The sequence below is a fragment of the Hyperolius riggenbachi genome, chromosome 1 (assembly GCF_040937935.1).
Source record: "Hyperolius riggenbachi isolate aHypRig1 chromosome 1, aHypRig1.pri, whole genome shotgun sequence".
NCBI classification, from domain to species: Eukaryota; Metazoa; Chordata; class Amphibia; order Anura; family Hyperoliidae; genus Hyperolius; species Hyperolius riggenbachi.
This window is the reverse complement of record NC_090646.1, coordinates 260,745,209-260,767,665: the sequence shown is the minus strand read 5'-3', so window position 1 is coordinate 260,767,665 and position 22,457 is coordinate 260,745,209. Positions and strand designations below refer to the sequence as shown.

Below are 22,457 nucleotides of genomic sequence, written 5' to 3'. Positions count from 1 at the left end.
ACAAAAGTAAACATCGTTTTATTTACAAAAGTGCATTGCTGCAATACATACAAACGGACATTATATACATGCATTCAATGTGATGGCTGTTCAAAGCTGTATACAAAAAATATGGCACTGGTTAGCAGAAATATGGTAACATTTGTAACTGTGGCTTTTTGTCATTAGAGGAAAAGTGCTTGATAATGGTCTGTGTTAAATGTAACACATGCATTGATTTTTATTTTTATTTTTACAAAGCACTGTTTCTTAAAGCTACTCAAACCATGTCTTTCTGAATACCATTGTTATTAGATATTTTCTCCAAATCTTCCATAATTAAATCCTGATCACTTGTTAGTGGTTTTCGTTTTTCGGAATCCTTGTCATTACTGCTGGGGTTTTCAAAAGCTGATCCTTGGTTTCCAGCATTTTGAGATGTAGCCGGTAAAATTGCATTTCCCTGTGCCCGATGTGAGTACATAGTTCTCCTCTCCATATCTTCTGAGCACAGCTGGAGTTTAAAAGCAGCTTGGAAACCACGGCGAAAGTTCTCATTGAAGAAACCATAAATGATAGGGTTAATGCTGCTGTTAAAAAATGCCAACCAATGTGCAAAAGGGTATATATAAATATTTATTACTTGGTACTCACGTTCAGTCAAGTTGGCATAGTCAGACAGCATCATCAATGTCCACAGAGGCAGCCAAGATAAAATAAACAACAAAGCAATAATAATCAGCATTTTGATGACCTTTTGCTTCCTCCGTGAAACAGCATGCCTTTGCTGTTGATGATTTTTACTGTCCACATTGAGCTCACTCTTGAATAAAGTAATTCCTATCCTGGCATACATAATAACAATGAGAGACAGGGGAGCAAGATAAATGTTGGAAAACAGCACCGTAGTGTATATTTTTCTCATGTGGGGATTAGGCCAATCCTCGCGACACCAGTAGATAGGATCCGTTTGATTACTGTTGCTATGAACAACTCGGAAGTGTTTATCTTCTTTAACATGTGACATAACTGCAGATGGGCACATTATAGCAATGGCTAACACCCATATCACTGCAATAATGACAACGGCTGTGGAGATGGTAAGTTTCTGCTTAAATGGATAAACAATGCAACGAAACCTGGAATGACAAAATTAAAAACAGAAAATTATTAATATTCACTCTTTAACAAATTAAATGTATTGCACTTTATTTTCTGCTGGAGATATATATATATATATATATATATATATATATCATATTTGCAATGCAGTTTCTTGCGTTTGATAAAATGTCATGCATTTATTAGTGTTCCTTCAAGAAGAGTGGATACTATCTGTACTCTAGAGCCACGATATGATCAAATATGAAGAGTGGATCCGCATGATGAATTTTTGCTATAATCTCGTGTATTACCCACTTCATCTCTGTGCAGTGTATTAAAACAGATATGTCCAATGTGAGCTAAATTGCAGGCAAATAAAAGCTGCAAAATCAAGCCGTCATTCCTTATGATTAACAGATCATCCAAACACATAACCCCATCAAGTAACAGTGCAGTGAGTGTAGAACAACATGACCAGACCGCTGCTTTGCATTCAAAAGGATGTCACAGTCAGTGTTTCATGAAGCATCCAGAAGATATAAAACAGCTACAATGCTAGGTTTCTGCACACTTACTGCTCTTCTGCTTTAGGAGGATATTTGTTCCAATTGTGTGTCTTGTTATAATTCATAAAGGTACGTTTTTATATGTTTGTTAAAATTCAAAAAGGCAAGTTTTTATGATATCCTCAGTGCCTTTAATTTTGACATTATAGGACTGAAATTCAGGGGTTAACGCAAGTTTCTCCTAGAGTTTTAAATGGACTGGATCAGCTCTTCATTAATAAAACACCAGTTATACAGCAAACTAGGTTACTAGTGGAGAAATGAAAACCTCACAGATTCTAATTTACTCTACACACATGTTTAGGGGATTAGGGTTCAGCAGCTCTTCAGCCTTTATAAACTTCTGCCAGTACTGACCCCAAACCATGATTGCTCCTGCTGCTGCTCCTGCATCCTTCCTTCTCTCACCCTCTGTGGCACAGAAAGGGTAGAGTTGAGAAATAATGAACTTTTATGCTCCCTTATTTCTGTGACTGCAGCTGTGTAATCTGGAACTGGAAGAACTCTGCTAAACACTTATTGGTTTATTTCCCAATGATGTGGCTGCAGTTTAAAATAGGGGTCAGGAGAACTCTCCCCTTGGTATCTCAAAAGAAAGCCAGTGATCTGTACATATTGCGGCAATGTCAGCTTATTGAAACAGTAAATTTAAAAAAAAAGTAAAAATAAATAAATAAAATGAATATTATGATAAAAAATAGACAAAGCCACCCCCTCTTCCCTAAAAATATACACACGGGATGCACAAGCAAGCTTTGCATTTACAAACACAGACAGTATTGGTGCACATATGCATATATTGCACAAAGTGCCCATTCTTACACATGTGAAGCATTTTAAAGCAAACCTTAAGTGAAAATAAACTTATAAAATAATTAATTGTATGTGTTTAAAGTGAATGGGAACCGCATTTTTAAAAAATGAAGCAAATACCTACCTAAGTAGAAGCAAGGCTCTGGGTCGTATAGAGCAGTGGTTCCCAACCCATGTGCCGCGACACATACATGTGTCGCGGCAGCTCCGGGTATGTGTCGCCGTGTTAGTGCTCTGTCTCCCTCCGCGCTTCTCTGTTGCCCTGCAATGCCTTCCCCTTTCGTTCTGTCCCATTGTAGTTAGTAGAGGACTACAAGAAAATGGCCGCCAGCATCCACATGTGTGGACAACGGGGGCCATTTTCTTGTAGTCCTTTATCTACTATGGGACGGAACAAAAGGGGAAGGCACTGGCAGAGCAGGGCAACAGAACAGCGCGGAAGATAGCGTCCCGGTTGAGAAGGAGGAGCGGATGGAAAGGCAATCTGCAGTGAGGAGGACAGTGAGTAAGGCACTTTCATGCCACCTCTCTGCAAAAAAATTAAGTAGCTCCCGTTTCAGCAGCAACCCCTGGCTGTGAGAGAAGCAGCCCCTCTGCCAGCAGCAACCACCACCAAAATAGCAGCAGCCCCTGTGCCGGCAGCTCCCACTATACCAGCAGCAGCAAAAGCCACTATGTCAGCAGCCCCCACTATGCCAGCAGCCACCACGCACCAGCAGCCCCCACTATGCCAGCAGCCACCACACACCAGCAGCCCCCACTATGCCAGCAGCAGCAGCAAAACCCACTATGCCAGCAGCCCCCACTATGCCAGCAGCCACCAGACACCAGCAGCCCCCACTATGCCAGCAGCAGCAGCAGCAAAACCCACTATGCCAGCAGCCCCCACTATGCCAGCAGCCACCACACACAAGCAGCCCCCACTATGCCAGCAGCCACCACAGACAAGCAGCCCCCACTATGCCAGCAGCCACCACACACAAGCAGCCCCCACTATGCCAGCAGCCACCACAGACAAGCAGCCCCCACTATGCCAGCAGCCACCACAGACAAGCAGCCCCCACTATGCCAGCAGCCACCACACACAAGCAGCCCCCACTATGCCAGCAGCCACCACACACAAGCAGCCCCCACTATGCCAGCAGCCACCACACACAAGCAGCCCCCACTATGCCAGCAGCAGCAAGAGCCACTATGCCAGCAGCCCCCACTATGCCAGCAGCCCTCACTATGCCAGCAGTCACCACACACCAGCAGCTCCCACTATGCCAGCAGCAGCAGCAAAAGCCACTATGCCAGCAGCCACCACACACCAGCAACCCCCACTATGCCAGCAGCAGCAAAAGCCACTATGCCAGCAGCCCCCACTATACCAGCAGCAGCAAAAGCCACCCACCAGCAGCTCCCACTATGCCAGCAGCAGCAAAAGCCACCCACCAGCAGCCCCCACTATGCCAGCAGCAGCAAAAGCCACTCACCAGCAGCCCCCACTATGCCAGCAGCAGCAAAATCCACTATGCCAGCAGCCCCCACTATGCCAGCAGCAGCAAAAGCCACCCACCAGCAGCTCCCACTATGCCAGCAGCAGCAAAAGCCACCCACCAGCAGCCCCCACTATGCCAGCAGCAGCAAAAGCCACTCACCAGCAGCCCCCACTATGCCAGCAGCAGCAAAAGCCACCCACCAGCAGCCCCCACTATGCCAGCAGCAGCAAAAGCCACTATGCCAGCAGCCCCCACTATGCCAGCAGCAGCAAAAGCCACCCACCAGCAGCTCCCACTATGCCAGCAGCAGCAAAAGCCACCCACCAGCAGCCCCCACTATGCCAGCAGCAGCAAAAGCCACTCACCAGCAGCCCCCACTATGCCAGCAGCCCCCACTATGCCAGCAGCAGCAAAAGCCACTCACCAGCAGCCCCCACTATGCCAGCAGCAGCAGCAAAAGCCACTCACCAGCAGCCACCACTATGCCAGCAGCAGTAATGGCCACTTACTAGCACCCACACCACTATGCCAGCAGCAGTAATTGCCACTCACCAGCAGTCGCTAGTGTACGTGTCACGGAGATCTGAACGTTTGATGTGATGTGTCACGACTCCAAAAAGGTTGGGAACCACTGGTATAGAGCCTTCCGTCTCCTCTCTCGTGCTGTCTATCCTGTGCTGCCCCCCCCCCCCCCCTCATTTCAATCCCGCGCCAAAAGGGTATTTGGAAGTCTTCGGGAGCCGTGTCCTCCCGAAGACGTGTGGCTCCATACTGCACGGGTGTGAGCGTGCAAGAGAGTGTGCTTGCGCAGGTGCAGTACAGGGCCTCCCTTCTTCAGGAGCACTCGGGCTCACTGAAGACTTCTGAAGCCTCCTTCGGCCGAGTAAAGCAGTATTTGACTAATTTAGTCAAATACTGCTACCGGGCGAGCTAGCACTGGAACGAGGGGACCAGGAGAGGAGCGGGAAGGCTCTATAGGACCCAGAGCCTTCCCTCTCCTTGGGTAAGTATCTGTCTCATTTTTTAAAATGCAGTTCCCACTCACTTTAAATAAAGGTAAATAGTACATAGATCTGAGTCTCACATTTTTATTTTCAGTTTACGGGCATCATTTTTATGATTGCTTTCTAAACCACAGCCATGGCAAATCTGTTTTATTAAGCTGCAAAATAAACAGCACTAAAACCGTATCAGTAGCTTTTTATCCTCCAGATACATTTATTTTGGCTTTTATTTACTTTTCAGGAACTGAGTGAATTTAAAAAGTTGTTCAACAAACTAATTTGCATGGGTAACAAGTCTAGTTTTTTTTAACACTTGCTTTACTGGAAAGAAGAAAGCGACAATTTCTTAATAGGACTAGTACTATATGTACCTACGTTTATCTCATCATGTCACATGTCATATCAGGTATGTTTAAAATTTTTGAGCCATGATTTTAGGAGGCTCTAGTAAGGTTTTAACATAAGTAACCTAACAGCTTTACCTATCCACCCTCCTTGCTCGGATGTGCCTCATCCACGAATTCGGCAATCCGCGTCGTTGCAAAAAAAAATCCGCATGCGGATTTTCGTCCGCGTCCACGCAACCACGCGGATTTTTTCCCGTGAATGGCGTAATCACGCGTGGATTCACGCCCGGAGGCAGATTTTCTTTTAACGTTAATAACAAAGCCCCCATACATGCTACAGTCCCCCAAATAGCATGGATTATTGAGGTGATAAGGGGCAACATAACTTCAACATAAAAAATTCCCCCAAATTTTTTTTTTCTAGAGAAAATGGATTTTAAAGTGAAATCAACACTTTAAATGGGGCTATTAATTGGTAATAAGTGGTTTTAAAAAGGGATATACGCGTTAAGCAGTCAAAGAGGTGAAGGCGAGTTCCAATGGCACTTGGCGGCGAAGGTACCGCTGGAGGAGGATGAGTGGCTGACGGCAAAAAGGCTCCAGAGAGGTTTTTGTAATTTTTTTTGTTTGTTTTTTTTGCAGCAATTAGCAATGACATCGCAGCAGAGTTGTCAGTGGACACGGGCAGTGTGAACGCACAGTGCAGTGGTGGTAGCGACTGAGTCAGGAGAAGGACTATGCGGGCGGTCAGTTCAGCAGCACAGAAGGACCACGGCAACATACTGGTGGTAGTAGTAGCAGCACAGCGTCATAGTGCTGGCCAAAAAATTAAATGCACCGGGTGACCCGGGCAGTGTGAACACAGAGTGTAGTAGCGACTGAGTCAGGAGGACAAAGCGGGCGGTCAGTTCAGCAGCAGCAGCACAGTAGTAGTAGCACAGCGTCATAGTGCTGGCCAAAAAATTAAATGCACCCGGTGACCCGGGCAGTGTGAACGCAGAGTGTAGTAGCGACTGAGTCAGGAGGACAAAGCGGGCGGTCAGTTCAGCAGCAGCAGCACAGTAGTAGTAGCACAGCGTCATAGTGCTGGCCAAAAAATTAAATGCACCCGGTGACCCGGGCAGTGTGAACGCAGAGTGTAGTAGCGACTGAGTCAGGAGGACAAAGCGGGCGGTCAGTTCAGCAGCAGCAGCACAGTAGTAGTAGCACAGCGTCATAGTGCTGGCCAAAAAATTAAATGCACCCGGTGACCCGGGCAGTGTGAACGCAGAGTGTAGTAGCGACTGAGTCAGGAGGACAAAGCGGGCGGTCAGTTCAGCAGCAGCAGCACAGTAGTAGTAGCACAGCGTCATAGTGCTGGCCAAAAAATTAAATGCACCCGGTGACCCGGGCAGTGTGAACGCAGAGTGTAGTAGCGACTGAGTCAGGAGGACAAAGCGGGCGGTCAGTTCAGCAGCAGCAGCACAGTAGTAGTAGCACAGCGTCATAGTGCTGGCCAAAAAATTAAATGCACCCGGTGACCCGGGCAGTGTGAACGCAGAGTGTAGTAGCGACTGAGTCAGGAGGACAAAGCGGGCGGTCAGTTCAGCAGCAGCAGCACAGTAGTAGTAGCACAGCGTCATAGTGCTGGCCAAAAAATTAAATGCACCCGGTGACCCGGGCAGTGTGAACGCAGAGTGTAGTAGCGACTGAGTCAGGAGGACAAAGCGGGCGGTCAGTTCAGCAGCAGCAGCACAGTAGTAGTAGCACAGCGTCATAGTGCTGGCCCAAAAAATTAAATGCACCCGGTGACCCGGGCAGTGTGAACGCAGAGTGTAGTAGCGACTGAGTCAGGAGGACAAAGCGGGCGGTCAGTTCAGCAGCAGCAGCACAGTAGTAGTAGCACAGCGTCATAGTGCTGGCCAAAAAATTAAATGCACCCGGTGACCCGGGCAGTGTGAACGCAGAGTGTAGTAGCAACTGAGTCAGGAGGACAAAGCGGGCGGTCAGTTCAGCAGCAGCAGCACAGTAGTAGTAGCACAGCGTCATAGTGCTGGCCAAAAAATTAAATGCACCCGGTGACCCGGGCAGTGTGAACGCAGAGTGTAGTAGCGACTGAGTCAGGAGGACAAAGCGGGCGGTCAGTTCAGCAGCAGCAGCACAGTAGTAGTAGCACAGCGTCATAGTGCTGGCCAAAAAATTAAATGCACCCGGTGACCCGGGCAGTGTGAACGCAGAGTGTAGTAGCGACTGAGTCAGGAGGAGAAAGCGGGCGGTCAGTTCAGCAGCTCAGAAGGAGGACCATGGCAACTTACTGGTAGTAGTACCATAACACCAAAAAATTACCCAAGGTAGGCACTAGGCGGGTAGTAAATGTCTTTATAAAGGCAGGCATAGTTAACAACAGCACATGCAGCAGCCACTTCATGTCCCCCTGTGTCCGACAATAGGGGCCAGGAACTCACCTTCCACCCAAGCCTGGTTGATTTTCAGGAAGGTGAGTTTGTCCACAGAGGCGTGGGAGAGCCGAGAGCGCTTCTCTGTGACCACGCCACCGGCCGCACTAAAGCATCTCTCTGAGAGGACACTGGAAGGAGGGCAGGATAGGAGTTCCAGGGCGTACTGGGAAAGCTCGCTCCAGATGTCCAGTCTCTTGACCCAGTACTCCAAGGGGTCCACGGGGCTGTCGGTGTCATTGAGCCCGCTGGATGACCCCATATAGTCAGACACCATGGTGGTCAGTCGTTGCTTGTGCTGGTTGGTGGTGGATGCTGTGGCGGGCACCTCTGTTCTGGGCTGCTGCACTGCATACAGGCTCTTGCTTAGGCTCTTCAGGTCTCCGGGGCGCCAGTTGCTGCTGCTGCTGCTGGTGGTTATTGTTGTGCTGCTAGTGGCAATGGCAGGCACCTCTTGCTGGCTTGGCAGAGCAGTTACAGTGGGGGTGGAAGGCTGGGGGAATGCTTCCAGTAGTCTGCGCACAAGGGCCTCCTTCAACTCCCTTGTGCGTTGCTCGGTGGTGGATGGCGTCATTAAGTCTCCCAGCTTCCCCTTCAGACGGGGATCAAGCATCAAGATAATCCAGATGTCCTCCCTTGAACGCATCTGGATCACCCGGGGGTCCCTGCGAAGGCAGCACAACATGGGCACAGCCATGGGAAACAAGTGGGCCCTGCCAGCAAGATCTTCCTCGTCCTCGCCATTGTCCCATAACGCATGCCTGTCCTCTTCCTGTGCCATGTCGTTGTCCTCCTCAAACCGCCATCCACGTACAACGCCTGCTGCACTCTGCTCCTCCTCCTCCTCCTCATTCAGGTTAGGGACCTCCAACTCTTCCACTACCTGCTGTGAGCCCTCCTCTGAGCTGGACTGTGCTGCCATCTGCTCCTGTTCTTCCAACTGCCTCAGGGCTTCATCCCCACGCTCAATTAAATTGTCTATTGCCTGCTCCAGTAGACAAACCATGGGCACCCACTGGCACACAGAGGCCCGCTCCTCACTGACCATCTTGGTTGCCTCCAGGAAGGGACTCAGCACCAGGCATACTTGCTGCATCAGTGTCCACTGATTGGCAGTAATCATGGGGACTTGCTGGTTGCTGGGGACACTTGGGTCTAGCATGTAGGCCCTAACAGCCAGCCTGTGCTGACACAGCCGCTCCAACATGGCCAGAGTCGAATTCCAGCGAACTGGCATGTTGATGATCAGCCGGTGTTGTGGCCTTCCATACTGCTGCTGTAAGGTGGACAAGAGTGCAGAGGCAGTGGCTGACACGCGGAAAAAGCGTACCACCGCCCGGGCATCCTGCAGCAGCTCGCTCATCCCCTGGTAGGTGCGCAAGAAGCGCAGCACCACAAGATTGAGCACGTGGGCCAAGCAGGGGATGTGCTGGAGGTTTCCCTGCTGCACTGCTGCCACCAGGTTGGCCCCGTTATCGGCTGCCACATACCCCACTTCCAGGCCTCTGGGGGTCAGCCACCTCCGCTCCTGCTTCCTGAGGGCGGCCAGGACGTTGGTGGCCGTAAGCCTCTCCTTCCCCAGGGTCACCAATTTTAAAAGGGCTTGGCAGTGCCGAGGCTTGGCGCTGCTGCTGCCGAGGCGGGCTTGCTTTCCGGGTGCTGAGGGAGTGTCGTGACAGGACCCTTCTGCATCCCCCCTGATCCCGCGTGGTGGCACCACTAGCTGGGCTGATGCGCTCTTGTCCTCCCTCCCTTCCATCAGTGTCACCCAGTGGGCCGTAAAGGACAGGTAGCGACCTGTCCCAAATCTGCTACTCCACGAGTCCATGGTCACGTGGACCCGCTTGCCCACAAAGTAGTCCAGGGAACGGGCCACGTTTTCCACCGCAAACTTGTGGAGTGCTGGGATCGCGCTCCTGCTGAAATAGTGGCGACTGGGGACTTGCCACTCGGGGATGCCAAATTGGAGCAGCGTCCGCATGGCGCTCCCCTCCTGCACCAGGAAGTAGGGAAGCAGCTGTGATGCCATGGCCCGGGCCAGCAAGCCATTTAGTTTGCGGATCCGCCTGTGGCTTGGAGGCAGAGGCTTGGTCAGACCCTGAAAGGTGTCGCTCAGCAGGGTCTGACGATGCTGGGATGCAGGGGAGACAGAGGAGAGAGACGAACACTGGCTGCCAGCCTCAATGTCTGTGTCCTGAGCAGCCGAGGTGGAAGAGCGCTTGCGTGCTACTACTGCTGCTGCTGTGGGGGATTCACGACCCTGAGGGAGGGAGGATGCTGCTGCGCTGGTGGGCCTTCTGCTCTCAGGAACCCCTGCCAGCAGTGCCTGCTTCCTCTTAAAGTCCGCATACTCGCGGCAGTGGCGGCTTCTCAGGTGGCCCTGGAGGGATGAGGTACCCATCTTGCTCAGACTTTTCCCACGGCTCAATCTTTTGCTGCATAACCTGCACACCGCATACCTTTTGTCATCAGTACATTCCTCAAAGCAATCCCACACTGGTGACTTTAATTTACTGCGGCCCCCACTAGCAGAGGGTGCAGAGGAGCAATGTGTGGTAGTAGTTGCCGGGGGTTGCATGGTGGTGGTGCCGGCTGAAGCAGTGTCCTGTCTACTTCCTCCACGCCCACTGCTGCCGATGCCCCTGCCCCTGCCTGACATATGGCGATATCCTTGCCTAGGCCGAGGTGACTCGTCATCCTGCTCTGACCATTCTTCCACGGACTCAGCAGGCTGCACATAGTTAGGGTCCACAACGTCGTCATCATCAGCAGCATCATCATAATCCAGCTCTTCCTCTGACTCCCCCGCCTCCTCTTCTGTCCCTACATCCCCAGACACAGACCCCTCTTCTTCATCACCAGAACTCAACAACGCTTGTGATTGTGGCCCGATCTCAATCTCTGCCACATCAGTCCCCAGTAAGTCCTGAGCTTCTTGCATCAGCAGGTTCCCAGATGCCGGACTGAGGGACAGAACGCTGTCATCCTGGGAGGGCTGCTGACCAGTGGGTGCTGGGGTGGATGTCACAACAAGCGTGGGATGTTGGCTGCTGCTGCTACTGCTTGGAGTGGTGCTCACAGTAGAGGTCTGGGAGGAAGTCATGATGTCCATGAGTACGTCAGGTTCCATTTGCTCAACCACCACACGGGGACCAGAAACTTTAAAATATTTGGACAATGGCGGCCGCTGACTCGGCCCAGGCTTTGCTGCCCCCCTTTCTGCTGCATCACGACCACGTACAGCTGGGCGCCCTCTCCCTGGACGTGGAGCAGTCCCAGAAGTGGCTGAGGCAATTGAACTCCCTTTCCTCTCACCCCGCGAAACCCTGCCAGACATGTTGCTAGTAATGAATCACTGGATGCAGTGGGCACAGTACAAGGTCACTGAAGGATGCAGTGGGCACAGTACAAGGTCACTGAAGGATGCAGTGGGCACAGCAGTGGCCACTGGATATACAACTAGGTCACTGAAGGATGCAGTGGCCACAGTACAAGGTCACTGAAGGATGCAGTGGGCACAGCAGTGGGCACTGGATATACAACTAGGTCACTGAAGGATGCAGTGGCCACAGTACAAGGTCACTGAAGGATGCAGTGGGCACAGCAGTGGGCACTGGATATACAACTAGGTCACTGAAGGATGCAGTGGCCACAGTACAAGGTCACTGAAGGATGCACTGGGCACAGCAGTGGGCACTGGATATACAACTAGGTCACTGAAGGATGCAGTGGGCACAGTACAAGGTCACTGAAGGATGCAGTGGGCACAGTACAAGGTCACTGAAGGATGCAGTGGGCACAGCAGTGGCCACTGGATATACAACTAGGTCACTGAAGGATGCAGTGGCCACAGTACAAGGTCACTGAAGGATGCAGTGGGCACAGTACAAGGTCACTGAAGGATGCAGTGGGCACAGCAGTGGCCACTGGATATACAACTAGGTCACTGAAGGATGCAGTGGCCACAGTACAAGGTCACTGAAGGATGCAGTGGGCACAGCAGTGGGCACTGGATATACAACTAGGTCACTGAAGGATGCAATGGGCACACAAGGATGTCACACTGTGTAATGAGATGCTCATATGCCAGCGAGCGAGCGAGCAGTGGGCACTGGGCACGGCACAAAGTCACTGACAGAATGAATGAACAGCGCTGGCAGAGAGTGGCGGCACCGGCGGTGTGACTGGCTGCCTGCAAATAGTACAAGTGTATAACTGTCACTGGAATATACAAGTGAACACTGCAGCTGCACTAACCTGCCTGCCTGCACTCTACACACAGATAATCCCCACTCCCACTACACTGCAGCACTGAACCTGCCTGCACAGCACTACACACAGTTAAATAATCACTAGACTCCCACACTCCCACTACACTACACTGACTACAACTAACTACAGCAATCACTCACTGACTAGCTAACTGTGTACAGTATAAGAGCAGTGTTGGCAAAAAAAACGCTTTGTTTTTAACACAATAAATGCACTTGCTCAAACAACAATGGCCTGGAGATAATCCTCTCAGCACCACAGTCTAGCAAGGACAGAGCTTTTCCATCATGGCCGCCGCTTTATATTCAGGAGGGGAGGGCATAGCTCCCCTCCTGTGATTGGTTGCTAGGGCCTGGCTGGGGCACTCTGATTGGCCTGCAATGTGTCACTTCCGCATAGTTTGACGCATTTCCGCAAACCACGACTTCAGCGCCGGGTTTCACGAGCGTGAATGCGGATTTCTGTCCGCATTCACGCGTAGCCGAAGCAGATTTTCGTGGTTGAAAATCTATTCACGGCTTAGCGTGTCCGAGGCGGAATGCGTCAAAATGGTCGTGAATCCACGCGTAAGCGTGATCACGACCTGGCGGTGAGCACCACTAATCATTGCCATCAAAAAATTGAATTAATGTTATTAGAGTTAGAGGTACACACATTCTTAGATAAATAACTGTATGTAAATAAATCCAAAAAGTCTAACTTTTCATAGCATTTCATGATTCTTAGACATTTAGAGGTGAACAATATGAAATATTTAGATATGCTATAATTCCACAAATATTTGAGATAACAGTTACAACCAGAATAGATTGAAGGGGGGGGGGGGGGAGGGGGAACAGCTGAAAAACCACATAAGCTTTTTTCCACAACCTACACAGTGTATTGCAGCATTACTGTCATTAAATCCATAATAGTTCCATTCAGTTGTACACAACATTCATTATGGGCAACCAGATAAGCTTTGAAATATACTTTACTGAAAATTGTGCACAACTAAAATATCTCTGTTAAAAGTAATACAATATGGAAATTAAATCAGTGACCTAAAAAGCAAACTTTCCTGCATCTAAAATAGATCTAATGTCAAAAATAAATGTAACTCTTTGACACTGCTACACATATACAAATACTTGGAGGCTAAAATCTTTTCATCATTTGTTTTACATTTTCAAACTGCTCCCATCAAGGTAAAAAAAAGAGTTATTTTAGCATGCAAAAGAAAATACACCACAACATGAAATTTGAATGCATTCTAAAGTATTTATTCAGAACAGGACAATGATATAATAATTACTGTATAATAAATTGTACATCACAAAATACTTCAGTTGCACTTTATGCAAGTCATGTAATCTGTTCCAATGTTGTTAAAGGCAACACAGCATTTATTTACTAAAATATATAAAATGAACCACCCCATAAGGGAGATTCGTAAATAGTGTGGGCCATGAAGAGGGTGAAAAGCATTACTTAGCTGTGGGGGGAGGGGGCTGATCTCCTGCCCCCCACCTGTATGCACTCTGCCATATTTTTCAGGCAGACCCCCTGTTGCACCAGTTTAAGTGTGATTGTGCTCATGCCCAGCCACTGCAAGAACGCCAGGAGATGTAGTCCTTCAATGTGAGTACATTTTCTGGCCAGCAAGATTCCTATTGGTCTCAGGGAGGATTCCCATTGGTCTGTTAAAGAACCAATGGGGAGCCCCGGTGGCCTATTTAACCTCTTGAGGACCACAGGTTTACCCCATGTGACCGGGCAATTTTTTACAATTCTGCACTCTGCAGCTTTAACAGTTTATTGCTCAGCCATACAACTTAGCAGCCAAATTAATCTTGCCTCCTTTTCTGCTCACCAACAGAGCTTTCAGATCTGATGGCTGCTGAGATTTTTTGTAATCAATTTTATTGAAAAATGTTTTTAATAAAAACGGCTGTTTTTTAAATTCACCTTGGGCACCAAAGGTGGGGAAGAACTTCCTGTTCATGGTATGGACAAGGGCTTTGAAGGAGTGAGGAGGCTGTGCTGCCCCTTTATTCCAGAGGACCCCCCTGTCATGTACCTTGTGGGCTGGTATAGCTCAGGGTGCAGAGCCCCACGTGGCCAGGTCTCCAAATTCTGTCTCTACAAGCTTGCATAGGTTAAAGGGGTTTGGGGTCAGATGCCAACACTGTCTCTTAAAATGTATAACATTTGTATATAGAATTTGGAACTTGGTATATATTAAATCACATTTTACTGAGTTTAAAAAACTTTTTTGCTTTTACAATGTATTCCGTACTCTACTCATATTTTACCAATTTAAACACATAAATACTCAATCAAATACTAAAAAATATTTTGCAGAATATTTTGCGTATGCTTTAGGTCACTTATCCTATTTACTCCCTTTAAAGGACCACTCCAGCGAAAAAAGTAAGCAGTTAAAATCTGACAGAGCTGACAGATTTTGGACTAGTCCTTCTCCTCATAGGGTATTCTTAGGGTTCTTTGTTTTCAACAGCATTTCCTTGACTGCAGTTTAACTGCCAAAAAATAAGATACCAGCCAGCCTCCCTACTCATTTGCACACTATTTTGTCAGTTATACTTAGCACTACAGCTGCTGTTCAGGAAATGAGTTTGACAAGGAAAACCCTGAGGATCTCCCATTTCGGTTTTCTCAGATTTTAACTGCTTACTTTTTTCACTTGAGTGTCCCTTTAAAAACTAGATATGGCTCCACGGCTTGTGTGGGCCAACGATCGCTGAAGATTCTAAAGAATCCTGTAACTCTAGCATGGGGTTTATAAAACATGCTTTCTGTAGGAGGACATGAATATCAATTGCACAACCTCCTATTAGTTATAGAAATCATTATGTCATTGGTTGTTCAGGTGGCCACTGTTGCAATAGTTAGTATATTGGTAATATGACATTACTGATATTCTACTATTGTCTATTCAAATGCCTTACATTATCCCCCATTTTCTACTTTTCTAGGCATTGACCTATGTAATGCCTAATACCGGTGGACAAATCAAACACTCAGCGGCTCGATAGCCAAGTAGCAATTCTAAGCTACACAGTGGCCCATTATAAAAAAATATATACTATATAGACTATATAACACCTGGTTGCCAATCATGAAAACTGAGTGCTGGTGCTTCAGCTATACAATAGACAAATGCAAGTGCCCAAATAAAAACCTGGGTGCACATAGCCGCAACATTACATTTTGGTTTATGGTAGGTGCCTGCAGTAGGTAATAGGTTGTGCATCCAAATGAACTGATCCTAGTTAGGTTAATTTGAGAAATCTCCATTTTAGTCTGATATGAAGCAGATGAGGACTGGAGACCCTTTCTGCTAATAATTAGTTTTGAAGGATTATTTTTTGTTTTTTAATGATCTCTGGCCTAGAAATGCCTAATAAACCAATCTATATTGCAACCCGAATTGTAGATTCAGAACATCATGAATGGCACAACTTTTTATCAGTTGCACACTAGAAGGAATAATGTATACTGTATACTGTATGTAATTATTACATTGTATGTAATAATGTAATGTGACAATGGTGTAAGGCAGCTGCAACCACAAAGCAGCAATGTCACTAACCTAAATGAGTGACTCTCAGGGCTGTCATCTTTCAGACCTGCTGAACCACTTCCAAGGTCTTCCAAAGGCCCCTCCCTTCCACTGCAATGGGCCAATCACTAGTTGTGAATGTTGTCATATGCAGGGTTAAGAAGTAGGGGCAAGCACATATGCTAATTCTGATAAGCTTTTTGAAACAGCATACTCCCTTCAGGGATGGTTACAGTGATGGGGGAATTATATTTAGTAAAATGATGGTGGTAGCCCTTATCCAGAAACCACTGAATTATTTCCCTTCTGGCTTGTTTAAAAACATACACATAAAGTATCAGGTTATGGTTAAACCAAGCTAGCCCTGTATTGATGGTTGACTATTTGCCATATAAACAAAGGTGACTAAAGTGCACAATACAGTCATCATTAGAAGTGAAGATGAATAATATAGTAACAGTGATCCTTCTTAATGGCTTTGCAAGAAATAAATCAACATGAAACATTTTACAAACCCTTTGAAAAATGAAATGTTAACAACTGTCTTTTTTTTCATTTAACCAAACTAAACTTTGTACTAAATAAGAACTCTCAAAAGAACGCTATATGCTCAGTCACTAAAGGAAATAAAAAATCAGCATCAAACATTTCAGTTAATATATTCTTTCTAGATGTGCACAGTGCCAGCAATGAACAAGCATAAACATAATTGGAAAACAAACTACTGGGTGCAGTGCACCCTGGGAAGAGATAAACCCAATGCCCATTAGTAAAATATAAAACCTTTAATTCAAAGCTTATTAGCTACATTTAAACAGCCATAAATATTTAATATGTGTGAGAGGGTCTCATTAAGTCTTTGGCTGACCAACACAGTCTTATCCAAAGTTTATAAATGGAAAACCTGGAATTAAAAGTCACTGATGGTAATGATGCCACTAACATGATCAACCTTGTTCTTCATAGAGGCACATAAAACCCATTTACTTAAAGGGAACCTGAACCGAGTAATATCATTTAAAATAAACACACCTGCAAATCCCCATCAGTTCCTCCTAGAAGCTCACCGCTTTCTTCTAACAATGACTCCAATGATTCCACCGTTTTCTTCTAACAACATCTTGTCAGAATTGAATTATATCAGTTGCTGTCAGTTATAAATATGAAAGGAAAACTGATGTGCAAGGTAATGTCCATGTTTCCATATTGCTCACGTGGGTGATATTACAGTGTAACAGGGTGCTGACCAGGAAGCTGTTACAGTGTAATTGCCATTTTTAAAATGGAGGATAGAGAAATCCATTGATCACAGTGGACAAACATGACGCAGGAGAGGAGAAAGAGACTGAGGAGTAGACTACATGGGAGGCAAGTATGACCTGTGTATGGTTATTTTTTCTTTTAATTTTCAGTTCAGGTTTCATTTAATCTTGTGTATTGGTGAAAGGTTGCAGATGTATTACACAGCTAACAATGTCCTTATATCATACAGCAGCTACTGTATGTATCCAGTGCTGAAACAATTTGGTCAATCCAGCCAAAGGCATTCGTATTTTGAGACTATTGCAAATTGTATGAGTAACAGGCTGTCTGTGTACTCCAGACAGGACAGCAAAAATCCCAGGCACTCACCCTGTGTCACAAATCATAGGTCTCCTTCTCTAAATTCACTAAGATAGTACTTTTTCTTTATACTTGGAAGTACCATCTCATCTGTATTTCTGGATGGCATGGTCTGGAGGAAAGTTGTATATTCCGAGTGCTGCAGTATTTCTTCACAATATAATTTCATGAGAATAGTGACCAGAGTATAAGCTGACCCACCAACTCTTGCTTAAAAACTGGACAAAATGATTCACTGGAGTATAAGCTTCCTCCCCCGAGTGGCCTGTCCAGTATATACAGAGTGGATTAACAAATGTATGAAGCTATAATCACTGTGTATGCAGATGTAACTCTGTACACAACCTGTGTGGACATTTGGTATCGAGCAAGATGAACTGTGGTGGAGCACATGCTGATTGGCAGCCCGCAGTGTGTACTGATGTGAGGCCACACAGACTGCTCCCCCACCCGCCATAGGCACAGCTGTGCCAGCTGTTGTGCATGCAGATGTGTGGGCTGTATGCCGCCATCCTGTCATCAGAGTAGTGTGGCATGTGTAGTTACAATAGTGATGGAGCACACCCTTGGTAGACAGCAGCGTGTAATGAGGTGAGACCTGACTGCATTGCTTTCACCTGCTGGCTGCTGCTGTCTGGGCATATATATACTGTACTTTATAAACACTATACTGTGTTTCTTCCGTGGGGTCTCCACTCCTCCTCTGACCCCTCATGCCACTCTCTTCTGCTCTGTCTGCTGCTTGGAGTTCAAGACACAGTGCACAGCAAGGTATCCTTTTTAACTGTTTGTAGCATTCTCATTGCTATGACTCTTGCAGTGGTGCACATAATGAAAGGCGTCACTAGAGGGTGCCATCAGGGCCGGATTTACCATAGGGCTCTGTAGGCTTGCGCCTACAGGCGTTTCATGATGGAGGGGCTGCTCACTGCCCTCCCCTAGCGTCTCCCTCCTTCCCTATGCAGAATCCTAAGCAGAGCATAAATAAGAGTTTAGTGACCTGAGCTCCCTTTAGTCAGGGCACCTGTAGCTACCTATGACTGGTAAGGGAGAAGTCACAGCTGGGTCTGCCAGCTCTCTTGCAGTGCGGTTCAGCAGGGGCTTGTGGGTTTCTGGAGGGCGAAGTTCAGGATGCAAGGACATCTGTGCCTATAGGCTCCTGCAAGCAGCTGATACAGCGGGGTATATTCCTCCCTCACTACACACCGTGGGCTGCCAATCAGCATGTGCTTCATCACTTTAGTTACTACAGTATAAATACCGCTCTGCTCTGAAGATGGGACAGCGGCACACAGCACACACAATTACCCCCCCCCCCCCCCGGGAAGTTGCAGTTTAGTAGTGACTCGAGTATAAGCCAAGACCCCCCTTTGTTGACCAGCACATACGGGCAAATTCATATCGGGGATTCCCAATGTCTTGGGCCCTGTATGTAAGTTCTTATTCTTTTATTGTTTACATATATGATTTTCTAAATAAGCGGTTTACACTTGGAGTTGCCGTTTATTTGTTTTTCCACGCTAACTTTCTGGATACTATACCTGCTTGGACTGAGGGACTGGAGGTCGTGCGGATCCCTGGTGGACTGTGGTCCATCTCTTCCATCATTGAAAGTGAAATACACAACCTTATAATGTGGGTTGTTTGGAGCTGGTAATTCCATAGACTGCTCAGACTTCATTCAGTTTTCTTTTCTACAATTAATTCCCAATATTTTACTTTATTTTCTGGTTAATTTGATAGATAATTTTTGACACGTTTCTGTATTTACTTTTATATGATTTTATTATAAAATAAACATTTAAAATAATTTCAGTCTTTTGCACTTTTTCCGAATATCGTTTGCAAAGAACCTCTTAGAGAGAACCATAATTGTGTTATTAAAATATTGTTATGCCTAGTTAGGTAAACAAAGTAAAAGTAGAAGGCTGCGCATCCCTGACCCAATACTGTACAATTGAATGGTTAATCGCTGTGGCGCACATCGCCCCCCCTGGACTGAAATGTACGCCCGCATCCAAACAATGCAATACTGGTCTATGGAGAAATTTTAGCTTCCATCATAGCTTTGCATGCAAAAATATAATATACTGGACATCTGCACCAACGTTGAGGTAAATCTCCAGAGCAGATGTCGTTACACTAACTAACCTAAGTTAAAAGCAAATGTCTTTACCCTGGGAGCAGCTACGCTAAAGTGTGTAACTTACATTCAATACAGACAGCAAAATACAAAGCAAGCGCTCACGAACATGGGCTGCATGCGAATGACTCATCACCTCATATGCACCGCTTATATAGCTCAAATACACACTCAGCAATCAGACAGATGCAAGACATATGCAAAACTAAATACTTACCATGCAAAACAGGATAGCACAATGGGTGCTGCTAGCCTGGTAGTTACAGAATTATGGAAACAAAGTAAAAGTAGAAGGCTGCGCATCCCTGACCCAATACTGTACAATTGAATGGTTAATCGCTGTGGCATCTGCTCTGGAGATTTACCTCAACGTTGGTGCAGATGTCCAGTATATTATATTTTTGCATGCAAAACTATGATGGAAGCTAAAATTTCTCCATAGACCAGTATTGCATTGTTTGGATGCAGGCGTACATTTCAGTCCAGGGGGGGCGGTGTGCGCCACAGCGATTAACCATTCAATTGTACAGTATTGGGTCAGGGATGCGCAGCCTTCTACTTTTACTTTGTTTCCATAATTCTGTAACTACCAGGCTAGCAGCACCCATTGTGCTATCCTGTTTTGCATGGTAAGTATTTAGTTATGCATATGTTTTGCATCTGTCTGATTGCTGAGTGTGTATTTGAGCTATATAAGCGGTGCATATGAGGTGATGAGTCATTCGGATGCAACCCATGTTGGTGAGCGCTTGCTTTGTATTTTGCTGTCTATGCCTAGTTAGGTGCTGAACTAACCCTTTTCCCTACAGGACTAGCTGGAGTCTATCTCAAATCAAAAGTTGGTAATGTACATGCGCAAGTCTGGGCTCACACATGGATGTGCGTGTCTTCGGAAGCACCCAGGAATGTGAGTGGTTTGGAAGCCTTTCAAGGAGCCCTGAATGTGTGGAATTTTAACGAAGGACAGCTGTGGACCAAGGGCATGGAGGGAGGACTGGAAAGGCTCTATGGGATTCCTTCTCCATAGATTCGATTTAAGCCACCAGGAAGCAAGAAGATACTCAAAATAATTTTGATACACCTTGACACTTAGTTTTTGGTAATTTTTCAACTGCAAGATGTTGAAAAGTTATTTTCTGTGTACCTGAAGAGACGGAAGTGCCCCTACAGGGGACTCACTTATCTGAAGGAGGAAGCCTCTGGATGCTAAAGAGGCTTCCCCCATTCTCCTCTGCAGACCCCCGAAAGAGGGCTTGTTGGCACTTGTTGACAGCTTGCATGTGCGCACTAGAATGGACCACTCAGCTTTTTTCGGAAAGCTAGCTGAAGAGGAAGGTGAAAGTCTGCTTAAGATTCAGAGGTCTACTTAAGATTCAGAGGCTTCCCCCTCCAGAGGTAAGTATCTAAATTAAGCCTATGCAACATCACAGGTTTTCTTTAAAGAGATGAAAAATTATCTCTTAGGAGAAAACTCAAGAGAAAACATTTGTTAATTGAATATGGGCCACATAGTATGACCCAAACTGTCTCCATTGTTTTCTTTTTAAAGAGAATACTGTGAGGATCCTCGTGGCTGCCTGCGCAGGCAGGCAGCCTTTTGACCACTGTTCAGGTCTGCATTCTGCAGGTCTCTGGAAGAGAGACCTTTTGTCAGTATTGCAACTTGCTGCTGAGGAATTTGCATATGTTTGTCATGCAGATTGCCTAGCCACATCCCTTGTGGGCTTGCTCTATAAATACTATGTGATACCACAGTAAGTTGCTGGTCATAAGAGTTAGATCCTGTGTAACACTCGCCGGGAGTGTCAGCCTTGCTCTTTGTTGAAGATTAGCCTAGAGTAATCCCTGGAACTGCACTTGGCAGGTTTCCCTAGTGCAGTTAGGATTGCTTATCTGTTTTGTTTGTCTGTTGCGATTGTCCTGTCCCAGCGGTGGTCGACAGGAAATCGTTCTGTGTGTCTGGGTGCTAACCGGAACAGCGGTTGTTACTGGTAGCCCCTTCTGATCTGTACCTGGATCGCACTAGCATCCTGCGCTAGTGCTGTGGATCCTTCTGTTCTGCTACTCTGTCCCTGGATCGCACCAGCCTCTTGCACTAGTGCTGTGGATCCTTCTGTTCTGCTATTCTGTACCTGGATCGCACTAGCATCCTGCGCTAGTGCTGTGGATCCTTCTGTTCGCTTATTCATGTTTTCGTGTGTCTGTCTTGTCTGCTACGAACGATTGCTGGAGGCTCGGTGAGGTAACCGTTAAGCAAGCGCTCGCGTGCTCTGTTTCATGTTTGTCTGTCGGTGGTTAGTTAGGCGTGTTTGTCTCTATTGTGCTTATCACGTGGAGACCGCGCATGAACGCGTTCACTGTTGCGAATGAGTGCGGTGTTCGCGTTTAGCTAGCCTTTGTTATTTTCCATATCTCCTCATTGTATGATTTGCTGTGCCTTTGCTACTCTCGTGCTCTGCCTTGCTGTAACCTTGTGTCACGTCTGGCGATCGCACCTCTCGCGATCGCGTTCCTACTTCATATCTGCTGTGGTGTGTGCACCGTCGCGGGTTGGCGACTAGTTTGGTGCACACACATACAATCTGTCTCTGTGCTCTTTTTCAATCGCCTCTCTTGCGATTGCGTTCCGTCCCTTCGTGCAATTCCTGTCTGGCGTGTGTGGTAGGGCAGAGGAGCTGTTCCTCTGCACTTCACAGCTCCCCCTGTCGACAGGAATTTCCCTCTACAGGTGCATTGCACCTTCTGCTGGGTTTCCGCAAATTATACGTTTGTGGAGGATTTACGCAGTGTCAGCGCACACGTCTTGTGCTCTGATCACGGAGAGAATTCAACAATCGTTACAAATACACAGTAGTACACATGATAAGGCATCTGCAATAACAATGGATGTTTTTTCAAGAAAACTAATTTTGGCAGGTATGTGGAAGATGTTATTGGTGGCATCTGTATTCCTCTTGTTTTTATTTTTTTAGCAGCCAAGCCAGTTAATTTCATAGGTTGTTGAAGTACAAGTCATATAGTGTATCTGTAGTATGTTTTACTTTTCTTTGCCTTCCTTAGATCTACTACTAAACATTATTTTGTCTTAAATATCTGTTGTATTTTTGCTTTAAGCCAATTTT

The 22,457-nt window shown here is 46.7% G+C and overlaps 1 protein-coding gene across 2 annotated transcripts in view; it reads right to left on the bottom strand.

Moving 5' to 3' along the window:
- Positions 1–149: 149 nt before the first annotated feature.
- The window catches only part of NPFFR2 (neuropeptide FF receptor 2), a 338,433-nt gene continuing 316,125 nt past the window's right edge, over positions 150–22,457 (bottom strand). For both annotated transcript variants that reach the window (XM_068271122.1, XM_068271121.1), the window contains exon 4: positions 150–1,118. In XM_068271122.1, coding sequence (XP_068127223.1) covers positions 260–1,118 — 859 coding nt within the window. In that variant the 3' untranslated portion in view covers positions 150–259. The remainder of the gene's footprint in view (positions 1,119–22,457) is intronic.